Source organism: Drosophila busckii, chromosome 2L (genome assembly GCF_011750605.1).
Source record: "Drosophila busckii strain San Diego stock center, stock number 13000-0081.31 chromosome 2L, ASM1175060v1, whole genome shotgun sequence".
In the NCBI taxonomy this organism is placed as follows: domain Eukaryota; kingdom Metazoa; phylum Arthropoda; class Insecta; order Diptera; family Drosophilidae; genus Drosophila; species Drosophila busckii.
Window position 1 is genome coordinate 3,957,404 of NC_046604.1, and position 24,651 is coordinate 3,982,054.

Sequence of the window (24,651 nt, forward strand, 5' to 3'; positions counted from 1 at the left end):
GCAGATAGCATATCTGCTACACACACTTACACGCATCTTTGCAGTTTCGGCACAAAAGCGCAAAACTTTTATTGAGCAAAAGTTTTGTGTGTGTTTGCATAGGGTTCGCTTTTGTCTTTGGTCTTAGGGCTTTCGGGCTTGTTGAGCAGTTTTGTTTGCGCCTTGTAGTTACAACATATTAGCTGCCTAATTTTTCGGGTGTTACGCTAAAACTTTTGCTTATTAATTTGTCAACGCGCGCGCATTGAAATTGAATTTTGTATTTACAGATGACGCCACTGCATGTGAGAAACGACACGTTGGGGCGGCACTGACTATGGGACCAGAGGCATGGGCGTGTGTGCGGACCCTAGGTCAGATCGATGGTGTCGGGCATTGAGCCGGTCGCGTTCGTCGTGCGACAGCAAAACAACAAAAACAAAAACGAAAACGCAAACGCAAACTTCAAATCAAGCAATCAACAAAAGTGTTACAACAACAGCAACAGCAACAGCAACAACAACAGCTACAACAAGAGCTGTTTACGCCTTCAATATTTCAGCACAAGCAGCTACAACGTTTCCAGCCACAACCAAGTTGCAGGCAAAAACGGCTGCCAACAACAAACTGCATACAACGTTAAGCAGAAGACACCACGACGCGTTCAGCAACGTCGACGCCGCGGACGTCGACGTCAGCAGCAGCAGCAGTAGCAGTAAAAGTTCAATACCAATAGCAACTTTGAAAATTATACTAACCTGGCTAATTGCCTGCTTGCTGCTGGCCAACAATGCGCAAGCCCACAATATACCAGGTAAGCGTCAAATACTACAAAATACTTTTCCACATATAGAGAAGTTTCTAATTTTTGCGGCTTAGTGTGCAAATCGCATAAGAGCAGATCAATGCTAACGAATTTTCAATGATTGATGCTCACACACACACACACATGAGTGCTTGTCTGTATGTGTGTGCGGCTTTATATGCGATGCTGCGCTCAGCTAGATTTTTATTTCAATATACTCACATCTACATAGAGCAGAGCACATATATAAAATTTAATGGTGCACAATAAGCGGCTTAGGTGCGGCAGAAAGCTGATTACATTTGGCAATTAGTTATTTGACAGTTGCCAGGGGCGTGGGCGGGGGCGGGGCGGATGCTGTTAGCATTAGCTACTTGGCCTGCATATACAAAAATACTCAACAAGAATTTGGGTTCAAGCATGCAATCGAGCAATAGTCCAGCATTAGTTCTGAGCAGATTTATGCAGCTGTGAATTAATTGCTTGCAGATTATAATTGTGCAATAAGAGCAGCATATAAATTTTAGGAAGATAGCAAACAATTAAACTAAAGCTAGCATTAGCTTAAGATTCTGTGGGTTTAAGTCTTTGCATACTAGAATTTAAATAAATATAAATGAATGTTAATGGAAGTGCAAAATAAGAAACTTTTCCAGCAAAGAATAGACAGCATTAAGCTTTAGTTTTTATATATCGTGTATATGCAGCTTTAAAATGAATACTTGTGTATTAGAATTTAAAGCTTAAGCAGTTTGTATTGCAATTTGCACACTAACAAAAGTCGCTACTAATAGTTAAAGCTAAACATATATAATAAACATAAAGTAAAGTAAAATAAATAAGTTTAAGTATTTTTTAAAAGCCTAAATTTACTTAGAGTCAAGTATGAATATTGCAAATATTATAAACAAAAGCATTGAATCAAATAGTAATTAGTTACTTTTCTAATCAATCAATCAACAGCATAGACAGCAAGTCTAAATTGCATACTTACATATTAGAATAGCTGGATAATCATAATTTAAATATTAAGTAGTTCGTATTATTTATTTCAGTATTTTGATGCCAAACACATAAGCCACATTATTTATCAATTTCATATCAGCATTAGTTTTAGTTATCATAAATCAGCAATTGAATTATGCAGCTTTGTATACAATGTTTGCAAATTGGATTTTGTTTAATAAATAGAACAAGAACATTTCTAATAAATATTTGTCATTAAAATTAAAGCCAACAAACAACTTCAATTTGACAAATAGAAAGTTTTAAGCAAATTTTGGCACTTGTCAATTCAAACTTAAAACTTACTTGCTTGTATGGCAATCTTTATGTTATCAATTAGTATTTAGAATGATCAATGCTTTTAATTATGAAATTCGTTATATATTTAACAATACGAAAACCCGCAACTTCAAATTAGCAAAACGAGCGCCTCATGCTTGTGGCTTCTGCTGCTGTCAAAACTGAAGCAAAACCTCAAAGCAGTGGCAGACATAGAAATGTACATAGTTTTTAATGAAATAATAAGACCACTTTTGCATGTTAATGCAATGAAAAGACGCGACACAAAGAAATAAAACACACAGAGCAGCAAGGAGCAGGAGCAGGAGCAAGGAAGTTCTAACGTTAGCGACTCACAGCGACTTCCTGCCAAGCTCAGAGCTCAGAGCTCGAGTGTCTGGGAGCGACATGTCTGCCGCAGAGGCAGAGGCAGCAGCAGCAGCATAAAAGGGCAATAAACGCACAAGTGTGTGCTGACTGTACAGTATACACTCACACTAACACACACACACATACAGTAGCAGCAGTATTTTTTAGCTTTTTTCTCATTCTTTTCATGTTGTCTAGGCGCACGGCTGTACTTTGAGTGCGCAAAAATGCTGCCTAAGCTCTCTCTGGCCAAGTTAACAGAAAATTTATGCAAATGCCAAAGTCAACAAGCGTTTGCTGCATAAAATGAAGCGTAGACAGAGATAGGCGGGGAGGACTGTGTGTGACGCCAGTGAGTGACTGATTAAGTGTCTGGACCGACTGTTGGCCAGCAGCAGCAGCAGCAGCAGGAGCAGCCTGCAGCTGTTGTGCGAGTCCTTGGCTGTCAGCTTTTAGCCTACATGTGACTTGTGGCGCGCGGGCCTGTCTACATGTTTATATTGCTTGTAAAATATGCAAAAATATTTTCATTTCAATTTCTCTCTCTTTTTCTCTCTGTGGCACTCTCAAGTGTAATATTTATAATCAATAGGCAAGCAAACTCCAACTCCACTGAGCGTCAGCTCAAGTGCCATTTGTCGCAATTAAAGCAAGTCCTTAGTTGTTGTCGTGTATGTTTTGTTGTTGTTGTTGTCCTTTTCGGTGGCAGCACGTTCGTTCGAGTCAACACTTGGACACAGACATGACAAGCGCTAATCAAATGCTAACTCGGCTACAAGTAATAAAGGCGCCAAGCAGGCAGCAGCTCTCCACGCTCATTGTCTCTCTCTCTCTCTCTCTTTGTCTCTTGACCAAACTGGCCAAAGAGTCAGCTGAAAAGTTCATGTCAACGTCAATGAATGAATGAATAGCTCGCTCCTGCTGCCGCCGCTCGTCGGCGCTCTTAGGCGGAAACATCAGTCAATGGCCCTGGCCACTTGACATGTGACCGATGTGCTTGTCAACGATTCCATTTAAAACTCACCTGTGCGTCCTGCGCACACACACAAAAAAAAAGAAAGTCAGAGCGCCCGAGCTATGCAACATAAAAGAAATTCAACGTGCTGACCGACCGACCCAACAGATACTACAAACGGGGCCAAATGTCAGGCCCAACTACGTAAATCGTGCTGAATGTCACGTAAAAATAGAATCAGTTTGACAGCCAGGCCGCAGCTACAGACTACAGACTACAACTAGTGGCATGCAACGCTGTAGCAAGAGGCGGCTCTCAGATTAACAGTATTATGGCTGCGGCACGCATAGCAATGCGTTGTCCTGGCCATTAGCCGTTCGCATGTGTGAGCTTGAGGATTCCCGAGCAGAGCAGAGCAGACAGCCTTCAATCAATGCTGAAGCTTTAAATCGAGTCGAGTGTCCTAGATTAAGTAATTCAGTGCTTATGAATATTTTATTATGAAGAACTATTAAATGGGAGAGAGTCACTTCAAGTGTGGCCTTTAGTGTATTATTAGCCTCCAATTATAGAATATAATAGAATAGAATTAACTAATGCGAGCCACTAATTTTAATTTATGGTTCTAAATGGAAATCAAATTCAAATCAAGTTATTTATACCAGTATAGTAATAATATATGAAAATATGTATAACCAAGATGTTCATATTTTATTATTATTCTATAATAAATATAACAATAATATTATTGGATGACTCTGTTTATTATTGGTTCTAATTATAGAATAATAATATAATAGAATTTACTAATTAACTAGCCACTTATTTCCATTTAAGAATTCTAAATTAAAATCAAAATCAAAGCAATCAATCATATAAGTTTATATGAATTTTTTATTATGCAGAAGTTATTTATTAGGAAGAGAGTCACTTGAAGAGAGGCCACTTTATTATTAGAATAGAATTGACTAATCCATATTACTTTATTGCGAGCCACTAATTTCAAATCAAGTTAGATATATACTAATTAATATATGAACATATTAACAAATAATATATATTATACTCTATATTAATTTGGTATGACAATGTTTTGATACTTTCTCTAATTTACTTATGTAATTATATGAAAAAATGTGATATCGTATACTCCTCACTCAGGGCCAAACATTCTTTACTTCTTACTATTGTCTTTAATATGCATTGACCTAACGTACGGTAGTTAGCTCTGATATCTTTGACGATTCTGCTTGTTAATCTACTATGTTATTTAGTCTTCTTGACCCTGTCTTGAGTATATCTTCTGGATGTTTATCTGACGTTTACGACTTTATCTTGATACTGCTTAACTGCAGTCTTTGTATATGTCATTTCTCTTAATTAGCAGGATCACTGCGAGTAAAATCTGTTAAGTTTTAACATCACTCTTTTACTCTCTTCATCATTCATAGTACTCTCTTTCTTTTCTTTGTTGCAGAGGATGCCGTTCACATCACTGCCATCTTGGGCGAGGGCGTCGTGTTCAACTGCCATGTGGAGTTCCCCAACGATCATCCGGTGCCATATGTCCTGCAGTGGGACAAGAAGGTGAGCGAAACGGTACGATATCACATGTTAACATTTCTTCTCTAAACTCTCTTTTTTACATTGTTGTTTGATACGCAAAAAAGCTAAAGAAAGTAAGATACAGTCAATCAGTCAGACAACTGTCGACAGTGAGAGCGCGACACGTAAACAATTATATACCCAACAATATAAACAAATATCTACTATACTCTATATATTTAGCAACTAAAAGTCTAAAGTCTGAAACTTTTAAGCTTTTAAACTTTTACTATAAGTACAAGATTTAATGTGGGCATCCCCTTAAACTAGTTAAAGCTTTCATTTTGTTCCTTTTTTTTTTTTTGATTTAATTTAAATGCATAACCAAAGTTTGTCAGTGCGCATTATTATTATTAATTTAATAAAACTACGCACAGTGCGTGGCGCTTTTGTTATGCAAATTTCAAATTATATTGTTAATGCTCTTGTTGTATTCGTTGTCTATACAAATAACTATACGAAAATAAAACCATTAGCTTGACATGGAAAATTTAATTATAATCGTTAGAGAGTACTGCTCGATTGGCTTATTTTGAGTTGAGTTCAGTTCAGTTTCGTTTGCAATTTCAATTATATATGGTATATATTTAATTTATTGTTTTCAAGTTAATTAAAGTTGCTCACCGCCGCCGATAGCTTTGCGCTTTTACTTTCAACAACCAACCAAAGAGCAACTTTGTCCACTTTGCGCTTTAAGCTGCTTGCGTGACTAAATTTATTTGTTAGCGAAGAATTCGTTGCGCCTAAAAATCACAAATAAAAAACTTTACACACAATTTTGTCAAACACTTACGAACAAAAAAGTATTTTTGCGGCATTAAGTAATAAAAAAGAGTTTAATTCGATTAAGAAGGGTTGAAATTCTTACAATCAGACCAAAGAGAGCGACAGAGAAGAAAAAAACCAAAACCAAAACCAAAACCAACTCACTGCTTTCATTTCTCGTGCAAATTACTCGTACGCAAATTGCAAATTGAATATAACTTACCATTATATCTAGTATAAATAGCAATTTACATAAAATCGTAGCTGTTCACTGCTAACAAATTCAACTACTAACTAAACTTAGCTAGACGCGATAATTTTGCTAGCAACAACAAAAAAAAGCAATTTAAAAACCAAATGTAGTCCACACTCAAACACTTATACTACTCTCAAGTCCTCCTCCTTCATTTTTTAGCGCAACTTTAGCCCACGCACAAATTTCCATAGATCAACATTATTATCAGCATAAAGTTTAAAGTATGGAGTTGGCGGAATTATGCAAATGTTTTGCAGATAAAAAGCAACAAACAGAGTTGCCAAAGTAAGCTGAAGGCAAAAACAAAAACTTTCTGCTGCTCAGCTGGCTCTGGCCTGGCTGGCTAGATTAAAAATATTTAACTTGCAACTGCAACAACTGCCTACAGAACATAACATCACATCACATATTTCCCTCAACTCCATAAGACTCGATGTAAATATCGAATTTTTCCACTATAAATACCAGCTTACAATCCAACAACAACAACAAATGCGCACTGCAAATACCTTAAATCGTAGCTGCTGGCTGTAAGCCGCAAATTATTTACCCCCATTGCAAGCAAACTAAAAAATAATAAAACATATATAAAGAATAATATATAGCAACAGAAAAACAAGCGCAAACCACACGCCGCAATGCAATTTCATTATGCAAATATTTTCATAGCGCACAACAAACGATAAATATTTTATTTACAATTTAATAAAAAATATGCTTTTATTTATTTGTTATAGCATAAATGCCAAAGTACCGTTATACTCGCTCTTGCATGTCAGCAGTATAAAAACAAAAGTAGACACAGTAGTAACCTCAGCAAACTTTAATAGTTTCATTTAAGCAAAGCAAAGAAACTAAATAATTTCATAATGTGTAGCAGGCCTAAGCAGCTCTAAGGCTAAACCATAAACTGGCTTTATGGCTAGTGCCAGTGCTGGGCCTGATAGCAAAAAGCAAGAAAAAACCGCAAGGATAATAAAGTATAAGTAGAGCTAGACAATGTGGTGTGCCTTCGAGGTCGCTTGACGTCAGCAGAAATGCAGTCAACGCACATGTATGTGTGTATGTGTGTGTGTGAATCCAACTGTTTGTGGTCGTGATAACGTCGTTTGGCTTTTTTGTGTGCCAAGTTGAAAAGTTTTACAAGCAATTTTAATGCCCAAGCAAAGTTATAAGTACTGCAAAAAAGGAAACTTTATGTTTGGCTGCGATAAAAACCAACACACACACACATACATATATAGAGTAGCGCATGTTTAAGCATATGGCGTTGCAGCAAACTAAATGAACGAATTAAAGTGGGATTAACATGGGCTTGAGCTTTCAATTTATGCCTTTGTTGGTCGACGGCTGCTGCTTTTGTTTTGCTCGCTGTTGATTAAAGTCGGCGCGCAAACATTTTGTGTTGCCTACTTTTATGCGCTCGATTCCCACAAGGCACAAGCGGCGCTCGCTCGCCCGTGCGTCCGTCCGTCCGTCCATGGTTGCCTTAGTTGCAATCTAAATTAATTGCTACTGAATAAATTAAGCGGAAAAATGTTTACTGAGTCAACTTATGACACTCTTGCAAATGCGAATATTAATTTTCGACGCTGCCTCAGTCTCAGTCACAGTCTCCGCCCCAGCCATAGCCAGCCAGCCTACTCAATTTCATCTCTGCGCTCTAATAAATATATGAAAGCCTAACAGCTGTAGCGCCAGCCAGCGTATGTACCTTCCTTCCTGCCCCCATCTTATCTGTGTGTGTGCTGCCAAAGCAAATTATTTCATCTTTCAACCGAGAGAAAATTATTAAAACAAACTCGTATATAAGTTTGTACAAGCGAGATAGCTACTAATCTCGATCTAGCTCTCTCTTTCGCTGCGCAAAAATAAATTGATTAATTTTGCTGCTGCCTCCACTAGGCGTATGCGTAATTTGTCTATCAGTTATTTAAGCTGAAGCAATTAGTTTTGCACTTAATTATGCTCGCACGTCAACCAAATGAGCGCAAATTGAAAATTGCTTTGCAATCAAAGCGAAACTTAATTAAAAACAAGTTCGGCCGGCCTATAATTCAATTATAAATAATTCAAATACGCAAAAAAAGAATCTAAGCTCGATTGTTATAGTTTGTCATGCCACAAACTCAATGCTCTCTAGCTGTGGCACGTACCGTTTGTTGCTATTGTTGTTGCTGTTGTCTCTAGGATACAGCAGCGGCAATAATAAATGTATCTATGCTATGAGAGCTTTGCTTGCGGCAGCGCTTGGCAATTTCACGAAAATTTATTTATTTTTTACGCTGAACCACAAATGTCAATTTCCATAAGCCGCCTGTGTTTGTTGCTTGTGTCTTGTCAGTGTCGCAAATGAAATTATTTCTGACAGTTATGCCAGGACATAGAAAGAAAGTTGCGCTGAGGTGTGCTGTGCTATTATTATTACTTACTAATATTATTTTGTTTGTGTCGTAGTGAATTGCATGCATCTTTAATAATATATCAACATATATTTGTTTATAATAAAATTTGTATATGTAATTGCCACAAGTGAAAACATCAACAGTTTAAGTCTTTTAATTACAACTTCTATATATATAAATAATATTTCTATTCTAATATTTGGGTTTTGGTGTATATAGGGCTCCGATCTGCCCATATATATCTGGTATGAAAGCTATCCGGAGCACATCGAGGAGGGCTACAAGGGACGCGTGTCGCGCGTCTCGCAGGACTCGCCATTCGGCTCGGCATCGCTCAATCTGACCAACATTAGGGAGTCGGATCAGGGCTGGTATGAGTGCAAGGTCGTGTTCCTGAACCGCGATCCCAAGCAGCATAAGAACGGTACATGGTTCCACTTAGATGTACATGCACCGCCGCGTTTTAGCGTCACACCCGAGGATATAATATATGTTAATTTAGGTGAGTACACAAAACACAGAGCAGAGCGGAGCGCACAGCTCACAGCTCACACATAAATAAGAGCGCGTCGTTGTCAGTTGCGAGATTTCCCTCAGGGCGCTGCCTGGACGGACACACGGCCCCAGTTTCGAATGTGTCAAATGGCCGGCAATTTGTTGCAGTGCCCACGAATGAGTTTGTCACCTTGAAATGAGCTACGCTTGTGACCCCAAAGCGTTCGCTCATGCGTCATAATGGCGCACAATCAAACAAAAAAAAAAAAAAAATTGTAACTGTAGCTGTGTGTGTGTGTGTGTGTGTGTTTGGCATAGTTTCTAGCCAAAGCTGCTGCTGCTTGTGCTTGTGAGTTATGCGCACTCATTTGTCATCTTGCGTTTCGAACACTTCAAAAGAAAATCGATAAGGCTTTATGAGTGCTCGCCCACTCTGCCCATATAACTGTAGCTGTATCTGTGTGTGTGCAAATCGAATTTCCGCCGCTTAATCAAAGTTAAAATGTTAACGCGTTGCCAAAGCCACACACATTCGCACTCAAGTGGCACAAACAAAGGACAGCGCAGTGCGCCGGAAATGCGTCAAGCGAAAATGGGCGCTGCATCGCATAAATCAGACAACAGTGACAACGAAAGGCTTCGTCCGCCTTTAGCTGGCTGCTAACACAAAAGCGAGGCACAATGGCAACCCTGTTGTGCGGCATTGTCTGCTACAAATGGCGACACTAAAGCACAAATACGTATACGCCTAGTTAGCCCGCCTGGCAGGCATATAATAGAGCGGAAATGTTCGTAGTAATGCAAATATGCAACAGACATGCAATTTTTTCGCCCATTCTTTTCTTGTTGTTGTGTGTGCTGCATGCAACGTCGTCATAATTGCCCCGCATTTAACTTATTAATTTCAACGTTTGCTTTGTGTGCACATTTCTTTTGCTGCCTGCCCTTTGTTCATTTGATTTTACTTTTTGCCATTGCAGGTGATTCAATTATACTCAATTGCCAGGCCGATGGCACACCGACACCAGAAATTTTATGGTACAAGGATGCGAACCCAGTCGATCCATCGCCCACAGTGGGCATATTCAATGACGGCACCGAGCTACGGATCTCAACCATACGGCACGAGGACATCGGAGAATACACTTGCATTGCACGCAATGGTGAGGGACAAGTCTCCCATACGGCCCGTGTTATAATTGCGGGCGGCGCTGTAATCATGGTAAAAACCTAAATGCAATTAAACTAAATACAAACAAAAAAACAGAAAACAAACCCAAGCAGCTAAAAAATGCAACAAAAACTGTCGCTGTAAACAAAGCGCAGCAAGCAAACTAATCATGCAATATATTTTTTGTTCTCAACTCAGCTTGAGTGTCAAAAAGTATACAGAACAGCATCAGCAGCCATTAAACCATAAAAAAGAATGGCAAGCAACAAAAAAAGCGAGCACTCCCACACACGTTTAAACTTGCCCAACCCCAACCCCTCACACACTATGCAGTGGGGGTTGCAAAATGGCGCTGGCCTTTTACGACTTTGCTGCCTTTTTTTTGTGCTGCTCAGCTGGACTGACCCGCATATGCGCGCTGTGCAAGGTAATCCGCACAGTACAAGCGCCGCGCCATGCTGGCGTATACTTAATATGGTCATTCGACCAGTCTCAGCCGGAAACGCCGAGCCGGTCCAGTTTGTGCCAACCAACAAAAAAAAGAGCTCTATTTATACAGCGCATACACTGCAAAGCAGAAAATAAGCATAACATTAAATTTAGACGCTATTTAGACATATATCTGCTATATACTAAGCTCGATGTAGTATTAGCTAATAATATAATATGCGCTCTAAATTTGATTTAATTCATATAAAATATATTTTTAATATACTAAGCTCCAAAAAGAATTAACTAACAATATAAAATGATTTAATTCATTTAATATATTGTTTTATATATAACAACAAAATACAAGATCTGAACGTCATATATTATATAATATATTCAACTCTGATATGTTACATTTACAATTAGTTATACAAATATATATTCACACAACTGCCACCTATGCCCATAATATAAATTCTAATCTAGCCAGTATACTAGAGTTGCATTTAATTGTTTGCAGTGTATTGTTATGGCGCTTTTTTTTGCTGATTTGAATTAAAGTTAAATTCTCACTCTGCAGATATATGCTCGCTATATATATATATAACAGTCAAGCACGCTAGGGCGCTGCTTTGGAGCTCGGACTCTGTTGTGTGGGTACCGCCTTCGAATATGAACAGCGCGCATATATAATGCAGCTATATACTAATGTCTATATATGTAAATTGTTGTTGCGCACGCTCCGCTAATGCATTTGCGTTTTGCCGTTTCGACAGCGCACAAAATATTGACATGAACTTTGACCTTTTTTTGTGTAGCTGCACTTGCAATCAATATGTGAAAGGAAATTAGAGTCAGGCCATTTAGCAAGCAATTGCGCGCTGTCAACCCCATATCAATTTAGTCATAACTAAAGCTCATTTAAACGCCAGACTTTTGCATTCGTGCGGCATTTAACAGTTAAATGCACTCATGCAATTACCCCACAAACAGAAACAGAAAAAAAAGGCACATGTCGTCCTCCCCCCTCATCACTCAATTGTGACAGTTGACTGACAAAGAAGAGACCTGCAGAAAAAAATTTGTGCTTGTCGATATGACAGGCTTGGCTTTGTGTGGACACGTCTGGCGCAAAAAATTAGCTGTCAAGTGTGCGCAGCAGCGCATACGCCCAATGGCCCAAAGGATAACCAAAAAATCTACAGTAAATTGGCCAAAACGCATGCCAAACGCAGTGCTCACAACTTGAAATCGAGCTTAGCCCACAGAAAAAAAAAAAAAATGAAAAAAACGTAACGAATACTTCTAAGCTGTCAGCTGCCTTTAAAACCAACCAACAAAAAAAATCTGTATATATGCTGATCTATGTGTGTGTGTGTTTTTAACAGGTGCCGCCCACCAATCAAACGAAACTCGAGGGCGAAAAGGTGATATTCTCCTGCGAGGCTAAGGCCATGCCTGGCAATGTGACCGTGCGCTGGTTTCGCGAGGGTTCACCAGTGCGCGAGGTGGCATCGCTGGAGACACGTGTCACCATACGGAAGGACGGCTCACTCATCATCAATCCCATCAGCGCCGACGACTCGGGGCAATATCTGTGCGAGGTGACCAACGGCATAGGCGACCCACAAAGTGCTTCGGCCTATCTAAGCGTGGAGTGTAAGTATTTCAGACCGATTAAGTTGACGCTAGTTAACATTACCTCGCTAAGAATTGACTTAGTTGCCAACTAGTGCAAGTAAAACATAAGAATTTGATATGGCAGCAACTAATTACAATACACTACTTACGATATTCGGTTTACGATATTCAACTTACGATATTCGATTTACGATATTCAACATAAACATATTGTAATTGATGCCAAACATTTTTGCGTACTCAACACTTTATTTATTTATTGCTGTTTATTTTTTTTTTTTGGATAGATCCCGCCAAGGTCACATTCACACCCACTGTGCAGTATCTGCCGTTTCGACTGGCTGGCGTCGTACAGTGCTACATCAAGTCCAGTCCACAGCTGCAGTATGTCACCTGGACGAAGGACAAGCGACTGCTGGAGCCCTATCAAATGAAGGATATTGTGGTAATGGCCAATGGCTCGCTGCTCTTTACGCGCGTCAACGAGGACCACCAGGGACGCTACACCTGCACGCCATACAACGCGCAGGGCACACAGGGCTCCTCGGGCTCGATGGAGGTGCTCGTACGCAAGCCACCCGCATTTACGGTGGAGCCGGAGACGCTTTATCAGCGCAAGGTGGGCGACAGCGTCGAAATGCACTGCGATGCGGTGGAGGCGGAGGGCACCGAACGTCCGAGCATCAAGTGGCAGCGTCAGGAGGGCGAGCAGTTGGCCGACTCGCAGCGCAATCGAGTTAAAATCAGCGGTGGCAACATAACCATTGAGAATCTGCGGCGCGAGGACTTTGGCTACTTATCAGTGTGTGGTCTCCAACGAGGTGGCCACCCTCATGGCCGTTACGCAGCTGGTCATCGAGGGCACACAGCCCCACGCGCCCTACAACATCACGGGCCAGGCCACGGAGTCGTCCATCACGCTGCAGTGGCTGCCCGGCTATAGCGGCGGCTCCGAGTACAAGCAGGACTATACGATTTGGTATCGGGAGGCGGGCGTCAATGACTGGCAGACGATATCTGTGACACCCTCGGGCAGCACGCAGGTGACCATCAATGGCCTCAACTCGGGCACCAGCTACGAGTTTCAGGTGGTGGGTCGCAACGTGCTCGGCGACGGCATGATGAGCAAGGTGATGACTGTGCGGACACTGGGTGAGTTTTCGTCTCGTTGCCTTTAATATTGTCGAAGCTTTTAGCGCGGTTTTTGCTTTGGTTTCTTGTTTTCATTGCAATCGTTTAAGTGTTATATTTAAATTCATAAACAAATCTATTGCACCATTTGGAGATGCACACTGTGGTCTCTTAAAGAAAGAAATATCTTTGGATTGGCTCTAACATAACGCTCTTATTTTTCTCTCGTTTTTCTTCTCTTTTATCACGAATCTTCATCGAACGAATACAAATGCTACTCGTAACTTAACTTTCTCATACTAATCATGCGCTCAATATATCAAAAAAACAAAAAAATCAAAAAAAAAAAATTATGAAACGCGCATTGAATTTTGAATTTTTCTTGGTGCTGCCCACAAGGTAAAAATTCAAATTCAATAGAAGACGCTCCGGCAGCGCCACGTAATGTCAAGGCTGCAACACAACCGCCCGATCACTTCTTTCAGCTAATGCCAGATGAAGCTGGTAAGACTAAAAATAAATTAGTACCCCTAGTTATAAAAACTAAAAACAAACCCAAGCGAATGCAACTAAAAATGGCTAAGAAAGCGAAAACAGTCGAGAGCAGAAAAGGCGTCGAAGAAGTTACGAGCTACGATTTACGATATTCAGCTTACGATATTCGATTTGTACGATATGCCGCAGTTATTTAACATGCAATCGTTGTAATATACAATTTACGATATTGCCGTTTACGATATATGTACATACACCCTTCACTTCCTAACCTATACATATGCATGCGATTTGAGGCTACCCTAGTCTATATATTTTTGTATATAAGTAGCGCAGGGTACAAATTAAATGACGCTTTTTGTTTTAATTCCAAACCCGAGCTGCATAATTTTCTACAAGCGTATGCGTAATTGCATACCGTATATACCGTTATACCGTATAAAATCTGTGGGCGCTCTTGGCAGCAATAACAGGTAGTCTGAAGAAAAGGCAACAATTAAATGCTCAAAGCAATTACACACACAGCCAAAAAGGCAAAGGCAGAGGCGCAACCACAAAACCAAAGCAACCCCAGCCCCAACCCCCAAGCCGAAGCTTGAGCTCGAGCTCGAGCTATGCCGCTGGTTATTGCCACAATTTGCAGGGCCTAAAACCGACATATGCGAGTGCTTAACAAAGGCAAAATGCGCAGGCATGTGAATATTACATACACAGCATGCTGCACTCATATTTGTGTGTGTGGTGTGTGTGTGTGTCTATGTGTGTGGGTGTGTGCGCTGGCAAAGTAATTAAAACAGTTTGTCCCATCATTTTAATTATTTAAATTCATTGAAACTGTTTTTTACAGTGTGCGAAGGGCACAGAAAACAGAGCAACCAGACACACGATACTAACAATTTATGTATATGTATACTGGTGTGTCATTGTGTTATGTGTGGCACACAGGTCGTGGTCATATGACAAACGGCCCATACCAACAACAAAACAGCAACACACAATAGCAATGGTAACAGTAGCAGGCAGCGTAGTGTAATTTAAACAAGCGTATTACCAAATGCCGGGCCACATTTAACAAGCACCCAGGCAGACTTGCAGACGACCACGCACACACACACACGCACACACACATACATATTATATGCGTGTGTGTGCACAGTGGGGCATTGGGGCGTTTTGTAGGTGCGGCAATTTGAATACCGTTGTTGTCGTCGTTGCGTGTTTTTCCAACCGCTTTACGATAATAGTTAATTTTTTAGTCTTTCTCGCTCACGCGCTCTATACCTCGCTCTCTCTAGCGTAGCACAGTAATGTTGCCCTCCTCTTCCCTACCTAGCCATGCCCACTTGCGCTCTCTTTTACACACACACATACACACACACACACAAGTTGTAAGCGTTGCTCCGCATTTAGCGCATTTATTATACTCGCATAAGTGTCCTTTATACACACACACTCACACACACGCGCGTATATAATTTTTTTTGCTGTGTGTGTGTGTGCTGTGTGTGTCTCTCTGTGCGTTTGGCGCACGCGTATGTTAAACAATAACAACAACAACAACAACAGCAGCGGCGCCACAACAGCAGCAGCAATGGAGCTGCCAAATAGAAACAGTAACAACAACTATAGCAACAACAACAAGAGCGAACAACAACAGCGAACAACTAACAGCCAAATTGCGTTGTGTGTTGTGTAATGCAACCCTGGATTTCGTGTACGTGTGTACCTTTGGCGCTAGTAAGCAAAAGCAAACCAAAAATATGAAAATTAAATAGCAGCCCTACCATTCCAACCATTTCACACACACGCACACATACGCACCAACTCACGCTCTCATATGCAGCATAGCCCACAACAGCAACAACAACAACAACAGCAAAGCAATTAGATTGTCCTTTTTATTTTGACGTCTGCTTTTGTTTGATAACTTTTTGAGCACAGAACATTTTAAATTTGATTTAATTTTTTAAGCCACCACAATTGCCAACTTGTGCGTGTGTGTGTGTGAGCCACTTTGCGCCGCACTTAAAAATTAATAACAACATTACATAGCAGACACTTGCAACATTATATACACTTGGCCCCCCAACCCCCGCCAACCCAACAAACTGACAAAAAATAAAATAAAATCAACAAAAGTTATGGCAGTCGCTACAGCCAACAAGCAATGCATGTCAAGGCTGATTACACACACACACACACAGCACAAAAGACTCACACACACACATACGTACGTACGTAGGACATAAAGTGCTCACCTCACTCGTTTGGAATTTATGAATATTCAATGCATTTTCACTGTCATAATTGCCGGAGCACCAGCCCCCAGCTTGTGTTTTTAGCTGCTGCGCGTGTTTTTTGCTTCTGCTGCCAACAAATAAAATATATAGTATGCTATATATATATGTTTTGTATGCGCTCATATTACATTAGTTTTTATTTTATGTTGGTGCGCGCAAATTTCTCAAGCTAAATTTCATTTTATATATACCAACTTTAATATATATTTTAACTTGCAGCGCAGTACTGAAGAAATTTAATTTAATTTACATAAATATATAACTACTATTTATCATTATGACTCTACTGGCATTATGGTTACTACTATTATTTTGCACACTGTATCTAAACTGCAGCACTTTAGAAATTAAATAGGTTTTGGCTTTCATTTTGTGTTTTTTCTGTTCTGTTTAGCAATTTGTGCTTTTGTTTTATTTGCAGACCCCTTAGTGTATTTTGACATTTACTTTCACACCGACTCGCGCGGCATGATAGTTTATTCGCCACCCAAGTTGCGACTGCAAGGTATTATTATTAACAATTTCGTACACATTTATTTATTTTAGTGCACATTTATTTAGCAGCAGCAGCAGCAGCAGCAGCGGCATGGCAGGAGCTGCTGTTCGTTATTTAGCTTTAACGCGCGCACATTTCTTGGCCGCTATCTCTAGAGACACAAAGGGAGAGACAGGGAGAGAGAGACTGAGAGATAGAGCTGTACAGGTTGCAGCCATTCGTTAGGCTAAAGTGCGGGGCGCTCATTGTTTACAATGACATTTTACGGCTGTTGCAAGTCGCTAACTGTACGTGAGTGCGTATACGTAATGCGTATACGCTACGTATGCCTGCCTGCCTGCCTGCCCGTCTGCCTGTCTGTGTGTAGGCCATAGCTTTTAATGCGTTTAAGTAATGCCTTTTATGAGCGCTTCCTTGCTCCGACTGCAGCTTTACTGCCGGCCAACCAGCTCCAGTTCCAGCTCGCAGCTCCAGCTCCTGCTGCAGTCATAAATAACATTTACTTAACCGTGTGAAGTTCTTTGTGTGCGTCTCTTCGTGTCTGTGTCTGTGTGTGTGTGGCTGTACCCAACTCATTTAAACTTTGCCTGCTTGCTGCTTTGCCTGTTTATTTATTTATTTTTGCATTTTATGTTTGTCACTTCGTACGCTTGGATTATGTCAAATCTGCGGACATTTTTCATAAACACAACAACAAAAGAGAACAGACAGCGACAACTCTTTGCTTTGCTTTGCTCATTTCATGTTCAGTACTATGCGCGCATAATCAACTTTTGATATATGCGCTTTCAAATCTCTTGAGTGCTCTTTAAAAGCATTTCTAATTAACATACATGCATACATAATGAGCACGAGAGAGAGCGAGAGAGCGAGAGAGACTCAAGCGTAGGTACTACATATATGATGTATATATTATTTTTGCTCTTCTTCGCTTTTTAGTGAGAAGTTTAGACAGGCAAACGGCGTCATAATAAATGCCTTGCACTTATTACAAGCTACTGGCATTTGGCTACTGGTAATTGCGAGAGGGGCGAGGTGAACTGTTCGTTCGTTCGTTCGCTCACTGGGGAAATTGACGCAATTAAAGCGCGTTTTGTAAGCTAAAAATAAATAAAACGAACCAACGAACCAACGAACGAACACGCATCTGTTTCAACAGTCTATAATAATTAAAAGCGTTTTTAGCACCAAACCCACAGGCATATTGTTGCTCATGCATAAGTCAAGCCCAGCTGAGCTAGAAAGAAAAAGTAAAGGATTAACTCACTCGACCTCGATCTCGACTCGACGCCAGCAACAACAAAGTTTGCAAATTCGTTACCTCCCAAACAAAATATGCACTATGATTTGTTATTAACTTTTGTTTTGTGTGTTTCGCAGGTCCCAAGCCTGGTCCGCCCAGGAACGTGTCGGTGACTGAGATCTCGAATGGTTTTCTCATCACCTGGCAATCGCCGCTGGAGCGTGCGCACATTGTCAAATTCTATACGATCAAGTATCGCACGGATGCGGAATGGAAGACGCTGAATCGCGGCCAGATACGGCCGGAGGAGACACAGTATTTGGTCAAGAATTTGGTGGGTGGACGCACCTACTATTTTCGCGTGCTGGCCAATTCGGAAAAGTCGTACGAGTCCAGCGATGAGGTGAAGTTCCCGGTGCCTGCGCGGGTCAAGCATAAAGCTATAACGGCCGGCGTCGTTGGGGGCATCCTGTTTTTTATTGTTGCGATCATTTTATCGGTTTGTGCCGTAAAAATTTGCAATAAACGTAAACGACGAAAACAGGAAAAAGGTAACACTGAGGCGAAAAGCTCTACCACACACTTGAAATGGTTTTTCTAACGAAACGAAACTAACGCAAATGCCAAAAGCAGCAACAACAACACAACAACAACGACAACAACAAATTAACAACTTGGCAATTGTTTTTGTTTTTGCTTGCACATCATACTTACTACTACTACTGACTACTAACTTACTTAACACACACTACTACTACTAAATTAGTAACTTACCAATTGGCCAAAAAGTTGTTTTCTGCATTGCCATGCAAACAAAGTTTAAAGTTCACAACTCCTTCCAAATTTTGCTCTGATTTCTGATTTGCTGCAACAATGAAAAAGTTTGAAATTTAAATTCGATTTGTTTTGCTCAAATTAGAGCAAAAGCAGCAGCAGCAGCAGCCGCAAGGCATTTTGCATTTTGCATTGCCTTACAAATTTTTACATAATTATTTGCCTGTGCGTATTCGCCTTTAATGTATTTTCTGTTGTAGTCTCTGTGCAAATTCAGTTGATTTTGCAATTTGGCCAAAACGTAAATATTTTCAATTAATGCTGTGAAAACAAAAGAAAAACTTTGCTTTCAATTCTGTTTGGATTTTCAGTTCGTTTTAATTTACTATTTAGTTGAACCCGAACTTTACCCCAGCCTAGCTACAAAAATTCCGCCTACTTTTTATAATTGCAAATTTGAATTGTTAACCATAACCCGCTATACATTTGATTTGAGCATTTAAATTCCTGCATATTGCTGCCTTGTTGCTATAAACTTATTATATACTTTTCTATTAAAGAAGCGCATGTCTTAACTATATAACTAACTGTTGCTGAATTAGCTGAAACTAAAACTAAAACTAAAACCATTAGGCCTTAGTGAGAGTAAAAACTGTATGAACTCGAAATCTTTCCATACCCTGGGGGTAAACAATGTGGTTATTAAACTTATGCGTTCTTCTATATTTGGTTCGATTTCTATTTTATGATTTGTATATTGTTTATTTAGCTAAACACGTGACACAACACAAACAACAACAAGCCAAAGAAAAAAGTTTAAAGTCAATTTTTTTGAATACAAATTCCAATAAATGCCTTTAGCTTTATCGAATTATAATGTAAGCATGTTCTTGGCCAAATCGTCGTTGTTTCTGCCCAGGGCTGAGTTCATGTGAGCATAAAGGCATTTAGCATAGCTTAGAGTCAGACGTAAAATCTATATATATATACTATACTATATATATATGGTACAATACTGGGCAGACGTTTTTTGTAAACAATTCACGCACAAAGTTGGTAAAATATGAAAAATCTACGTTGAACGATCGTAAGCCAAAGGTAAAAGGTCAAATGCTATAAGCTGCCTTTGTATGCACAAATTGTTAGATTTCGAAACGAAGCTATAGCCTAAATCTCCTTTGTGCATGCAACTGGTTAGCGCTATAGCCCCGAATCAGCTCTACTTAAACCCCTAACCCAACGATTCACTCGAAAAAATCTGCAGCTGGGTAAGTTAAAATAAATCGATGTCGTGCGCCCAAAAAATAAATAAATAAATATATACCACATACAAAGTTTAAACGAACTGTCAAGCAGTTCAAACTCTCTACCTCTCTTACTAGCTTAAGCTTACAGTTACAAATATATTTACACACACATACACAATCGACACATCTCTCGCATAAGCATTAAGCACAACGTCGCGCATACTTCATATTCAAAAAAGAAACTACTAAAATATAAATTCAGGGCATGCGTACTATAAAAAAATCAAAGTCAAAATCAAGACAACACAATTAAACTTGAACACACAATTTATGTTTTGTCATTTATCAGCAAATTATCATTTGTTTCGTTATTTAACATAATCAATTGTTTGTCTTTCTTCTCTTCTTCTTCTTCGTTCGTTCTACTTCGTTCATTCAAAAGCCATTTCATGTGTCATTTACATTTTTTTTAATCACATTACGTAGCCCCGCTCCTTAAATAAAATACTGCGAAGAGCACATACTAGCGCATATAGTATATACATATACATGTATGTGTGTGTGTGCGTGTCTGTGTGTGTGTCCGTTCGATAGCTGCATAGTTAGTTAAACTAATTGCAACTTAAAGTAATAGCTTAAACCCAAATACTTAAAATATCTATAGAGTAGTCTCTAGTTTCACTGTGTATGGGTGTGTGTGTGTGTGTGTGTGTTTAGTAATTAACTAGTAAATGGCTAATTATGGCTACAACAAGCGGCCCATCAATAATTGTCTAGCATGCAAATTGGCATAAGCTGCGTGCCGAGCCAAGTCGAGCCAAGCCTACTACCCCAACATATATATATAATCGATCCACAACTATGTCTGTATAACTGGCTGGCTGACTGACTGGCCTAGGCCGGTTTTGGCTGCTTTTGTTCCATAACAATTAAATGAATTAACAATGAGCAATGAGCTTACTCTAAATGGTTGTAGTTAACTCTCTCTCTCTATGCTATGTAATGTATATCGATAATGTAACAGTAACATGTATATGTTTATGCTTTAACCGATTTTTGGCTTAAACATTTGCGTGTCTAGAGCGTAGTGTGTGCTTGGTAGCTGGCAACTTGTACTTAACTTGTACTTGCATTTGTATTTTATTTAACGCATTCGGACGGCTCACGCTGCACGCCAAATTAATTTTAGAAATTATACGTTTACAGAGTTCAACATGGTAGCTTGCAGGATAACGGATGCTCGTCATATTGCTGCCAATAATCATCATAATATGCACCAACGCAGTACGGGCTCAATTTCCTCTGGTCAAGTGCCTTTAAAAAAGTAAGTATCACCATATAGACCATAACTAACTCTCTTGGCTATCCTGCTAAATTATATTAAAAATTGAAACGTTCTCCTGTTGTCTCTCAAATTGAATTCACACACATGATTGGTAAACGCCATGCACCTAATCTACTACTACTACTACTACCAAATCTACTACTATTTGCCTACTGCCTACTACTACTACTACTACTTAGCAATACTGAACATTATCGTGATTATGAAAGCGTTTTTATAGTTCCAGGTCCATCCTGTCATAATCAAAATCGTAAGCAATCTATTTCTCTATTCAATGATAGTTCAACATTTTAGTTTGTTCAATTACAAATCTATTTTTTAGTACCTTATAAAAGTTGCCAATTTATTTTATTATATTGTTGGCTTGTATTTACCCTTTTTTTTTACTTTTAATTTCTCTTTTGTTAGTACAAAAGCTCAAAACTTCTGCTGCGTTTCCGTTTAGTGTGTCGAATTTTCTTATGTCGTTCATTTTCCCATTTTAATATATTTCAGACAATTTTATTCAATTTAATTTCGCTTTATATTTTTTATAAACATTAGCTAATTTGTGCTTATTTGTCTATAATTTTTATAGTATTTAGTTAAGCTTTAATTTTTCTACTTACTAATTTCATTTTCAATTCACTTAGTGAAACAGAAATTTAAAATTTAATACAGCTGCTTATTAATTTAATTTAATTCATATTTTCTAGTCCATTTTGGTTAACTTTTAATTCAATTTTGATGATTTTAAAATTTTTCTACTTACAAATTTCATTTTGAATTCACTTAATTCTGTTTCACTTTAAAATTTAATACAAGCTGCTTATTAAGTTTAATCAGTTTCATATTTTCTAGTCAATTTGGTTAACTTTTAATTACAATTTTTGAGTTGATTAACTCAACGCTAAAGTGGACTTTGATCTAATTAATAATTCTAATCATCTTTGCCCAAGGTACAAACAAACCCGAATATCAAGTCTAACCGCCATACTCATCGCAATCTTGCACTGGATTTGGCCACCTGACCGCTGCACCAACTGTCACTCCATCTACAGCTCACCCAATCTACACGACAACCAAAACCAAAACCACAACAACAACAACCACGACGAGGGCGACCCAAGAAGACGCGGCGAAAAGCTGAGCTACGACCACAGCCAAGCGGCGGCGTTGGAGAACAGCATTGACCTGGTGGATGGCGCGTTGTTCGAGCGACGCAACAGCAACGTCTCGCAGAAATCCTCGAGCGACGATGGCGGATTTCTATCTCGCCGCAATTTCATTACAGCGCGTGCCTCCTGGCGACGCCCACTCGTTGCCTCCTCCAGTCAGCTGAGTCTGCAATCCGCTGCGGACTCGGCGCGCGGCCTGCTGCAAGGCCTGGGCGGACTGCTCAAAATCGGCGCCACCAATAAGAACTACTTCGATGACAATGCTGTGAGTGGAGCGCGCTATCAGAACGTGTTGCACCAAAGCAACTACAAGCAGCAGCAGCAGCAACACTTGCAGCACTTGCAACATCGCGCGCCGCTGCATATCAACACCATAAGCGGCAGTCTGTACACGCCCAGCCGCGTCTCGCGCATCTTCTCCAGCTCGCCAGCCAGCAGCCAGCTGCAGCAGCAACAGCAGCAGCACCAGCAACAGTTGCTGACCAGCCAGCATACGCACTTTAGCGATCTCAGCAGCGTCTATCCGCACTCGGCGGAGCGCTCGCTGCCCACTTCACAGCTCAATGCCGCCGGCAATCTCAGTCGCTATCGCTACCACTCGCAGGAGCTGCCCTCGCTGCGCACCATTCAGGAGGAGACGCGCCGCCTGCAGCAGCACAGCAGCGGGCTGGAGCAACACTTTGTGCCGCTGCAGCTGCCCTCGCCGCCCTCGTGGCGCAACTACTACCAGGCGCAGGCGCAGCTGCCCTACCACAGCTACCGCCCACGCACGCGCTGGTATCCGCGCCACTATGCGCGTCTCTTCAATCGCCAGCAGCAGCACGAGCTAATGTCGCCGCTGCCGGACTTGAATCTGTCGCTGCGTGGCGCCAGCAGCGGCGCTGTGGGCGCTCTAGAAGCGTCGCCCGAGTCGCGCAGCAGCAGCAGCGGCTTTGGCTCCAAGAACACCTCCAATCATCCGGGCAGCACCAGCGAGTGGCGACTGCTGCCGCCGTATCGCGCGCCGCCCTCGCCGCCCAAGCACAGCGCCTACTTTGGCAGTGGGCAGCAGGCGCAGGCGCAAACCCTCGTGCCTGGACAACTGCAGCAGGCGCACTATGCGCCGCACTATCTGCAGCATAGTCCGGCAGCGGCTGCAGCTGCGGCGGCGGGTCTTACTCCGCCGTATAGCATGGCGCATTGGCTGCAAATGATCTCAAGACTGAATGCGGCAACCGACAGCAATTTGCCCAAGTCGTGTCAGGTGGATGTGGGCAGCGTGGATGGGCACTACGAGTTCGATCCAGCCACGCCCACGCCAAGCGCTTCAACGCCCACGGGCATGGGCCTGGGCATGGGCATGGGCATGAGCATGGGCTTGGGTCTGCTGCGCGATGATCTCAATCTGCACATAGACACGCAACACTATCCCCCCTCCCACTTGCATCCCCATCATCAGCATCAGCATCAGCATCATTCGCATCATACACTGGGACCGCTCAGCGGCAGCTTGTTGCATGCCACAGCTGCACGCAAGCTGCGCAATCTGCCGCCGCGCTACGACAACGTCGAGGTGCGACTCCAAGCGATGCGCGAGGAGTTCTATGCGCATCGCAAGCGCGTCGCACTGCAGCGAGCCGGCGGTCCGGAGATGGAGAGCGTTTGTTAATAAACGCCCCCCACCCAGTCACCACCCCCCCTCTCAGCATCAGTTAGTAGACGCGTCAGCAGTTACAGTAAATGCAATCAAAAGAAACAAAACACGTAAATTTAAATTAAACACTTAAAACTTATGATTAGCTGTTATCACAAACAAAAAATGAAATGAAAAGCATAAGCAAATACTTACAATGGGCACTGTCTGTCTGTCTGTCTGTTAGCAGTTAGTGACTACCAGTGATTACGAACTAACTTAAACTAACTAACTAACTACTAGTATTTGAAGTCATTTAGGCAAGCGCAACAACAATTAGTAGATTTTATGCTGGCAAACGAATAACAAAACAAAAAAAAAAACATAAAACAATTGCAAGGACACCAATCAACCACGTTTATATAACTGTAAATAATATTAAAGAATTAAAACGACGTGCAAAACGTTTAAATCATTTAACAAACTATAGCAATTATTTAAATATATATATATATATATATACATATAATATTAAAAAACCAACACACACACAAATACAAATTATTATTTATAAATAAATAAATTAGCTAACACACACTGATTGAGAATGCGAAATCAATTATAAAAATTCCACATTATGTTATATTGTATCTAGCGTTAAATAAAAAGCAAGATATTAGATATAAGTC

At 40.6% G+C, this 24,651-nt stretch overlaps 1 protein-coding gene across 1 annotated transcript; it reads left to right on the plus strand.

Moving 5' to 3' along the window:
- The first annotated feature begins 273 nt into the window (after nt 1-273).
- Nucleotides 274-24,440, plus strand: LOC108596270 (protein turtle). Its single transcript, XM_033294979.1, is given in 14 exon segments — nt 274-793; nt 4,870-4,991; nt 8,643-8,925; nt 9,899-10,140; nt 11,910-12,180; nt 12,450-12,958; nt 12,960-13,314; nt 13,714-13,797; nt 17,965-18,378; nt 21,055-21,172; nt 21,373-21,421; nt 21,423-21,443; nt 22,132-22,179; nt 22,181-24,440. Coding segments are annotated over 14 exon segments (4,797 nt in total). The 5' UTR covers nt 274-330; the 3' UTR covers nt 23,999-24,440.
- The last annotated feature ends 211 nt before the right edge of the window (nt 24,441-24,651 follow it).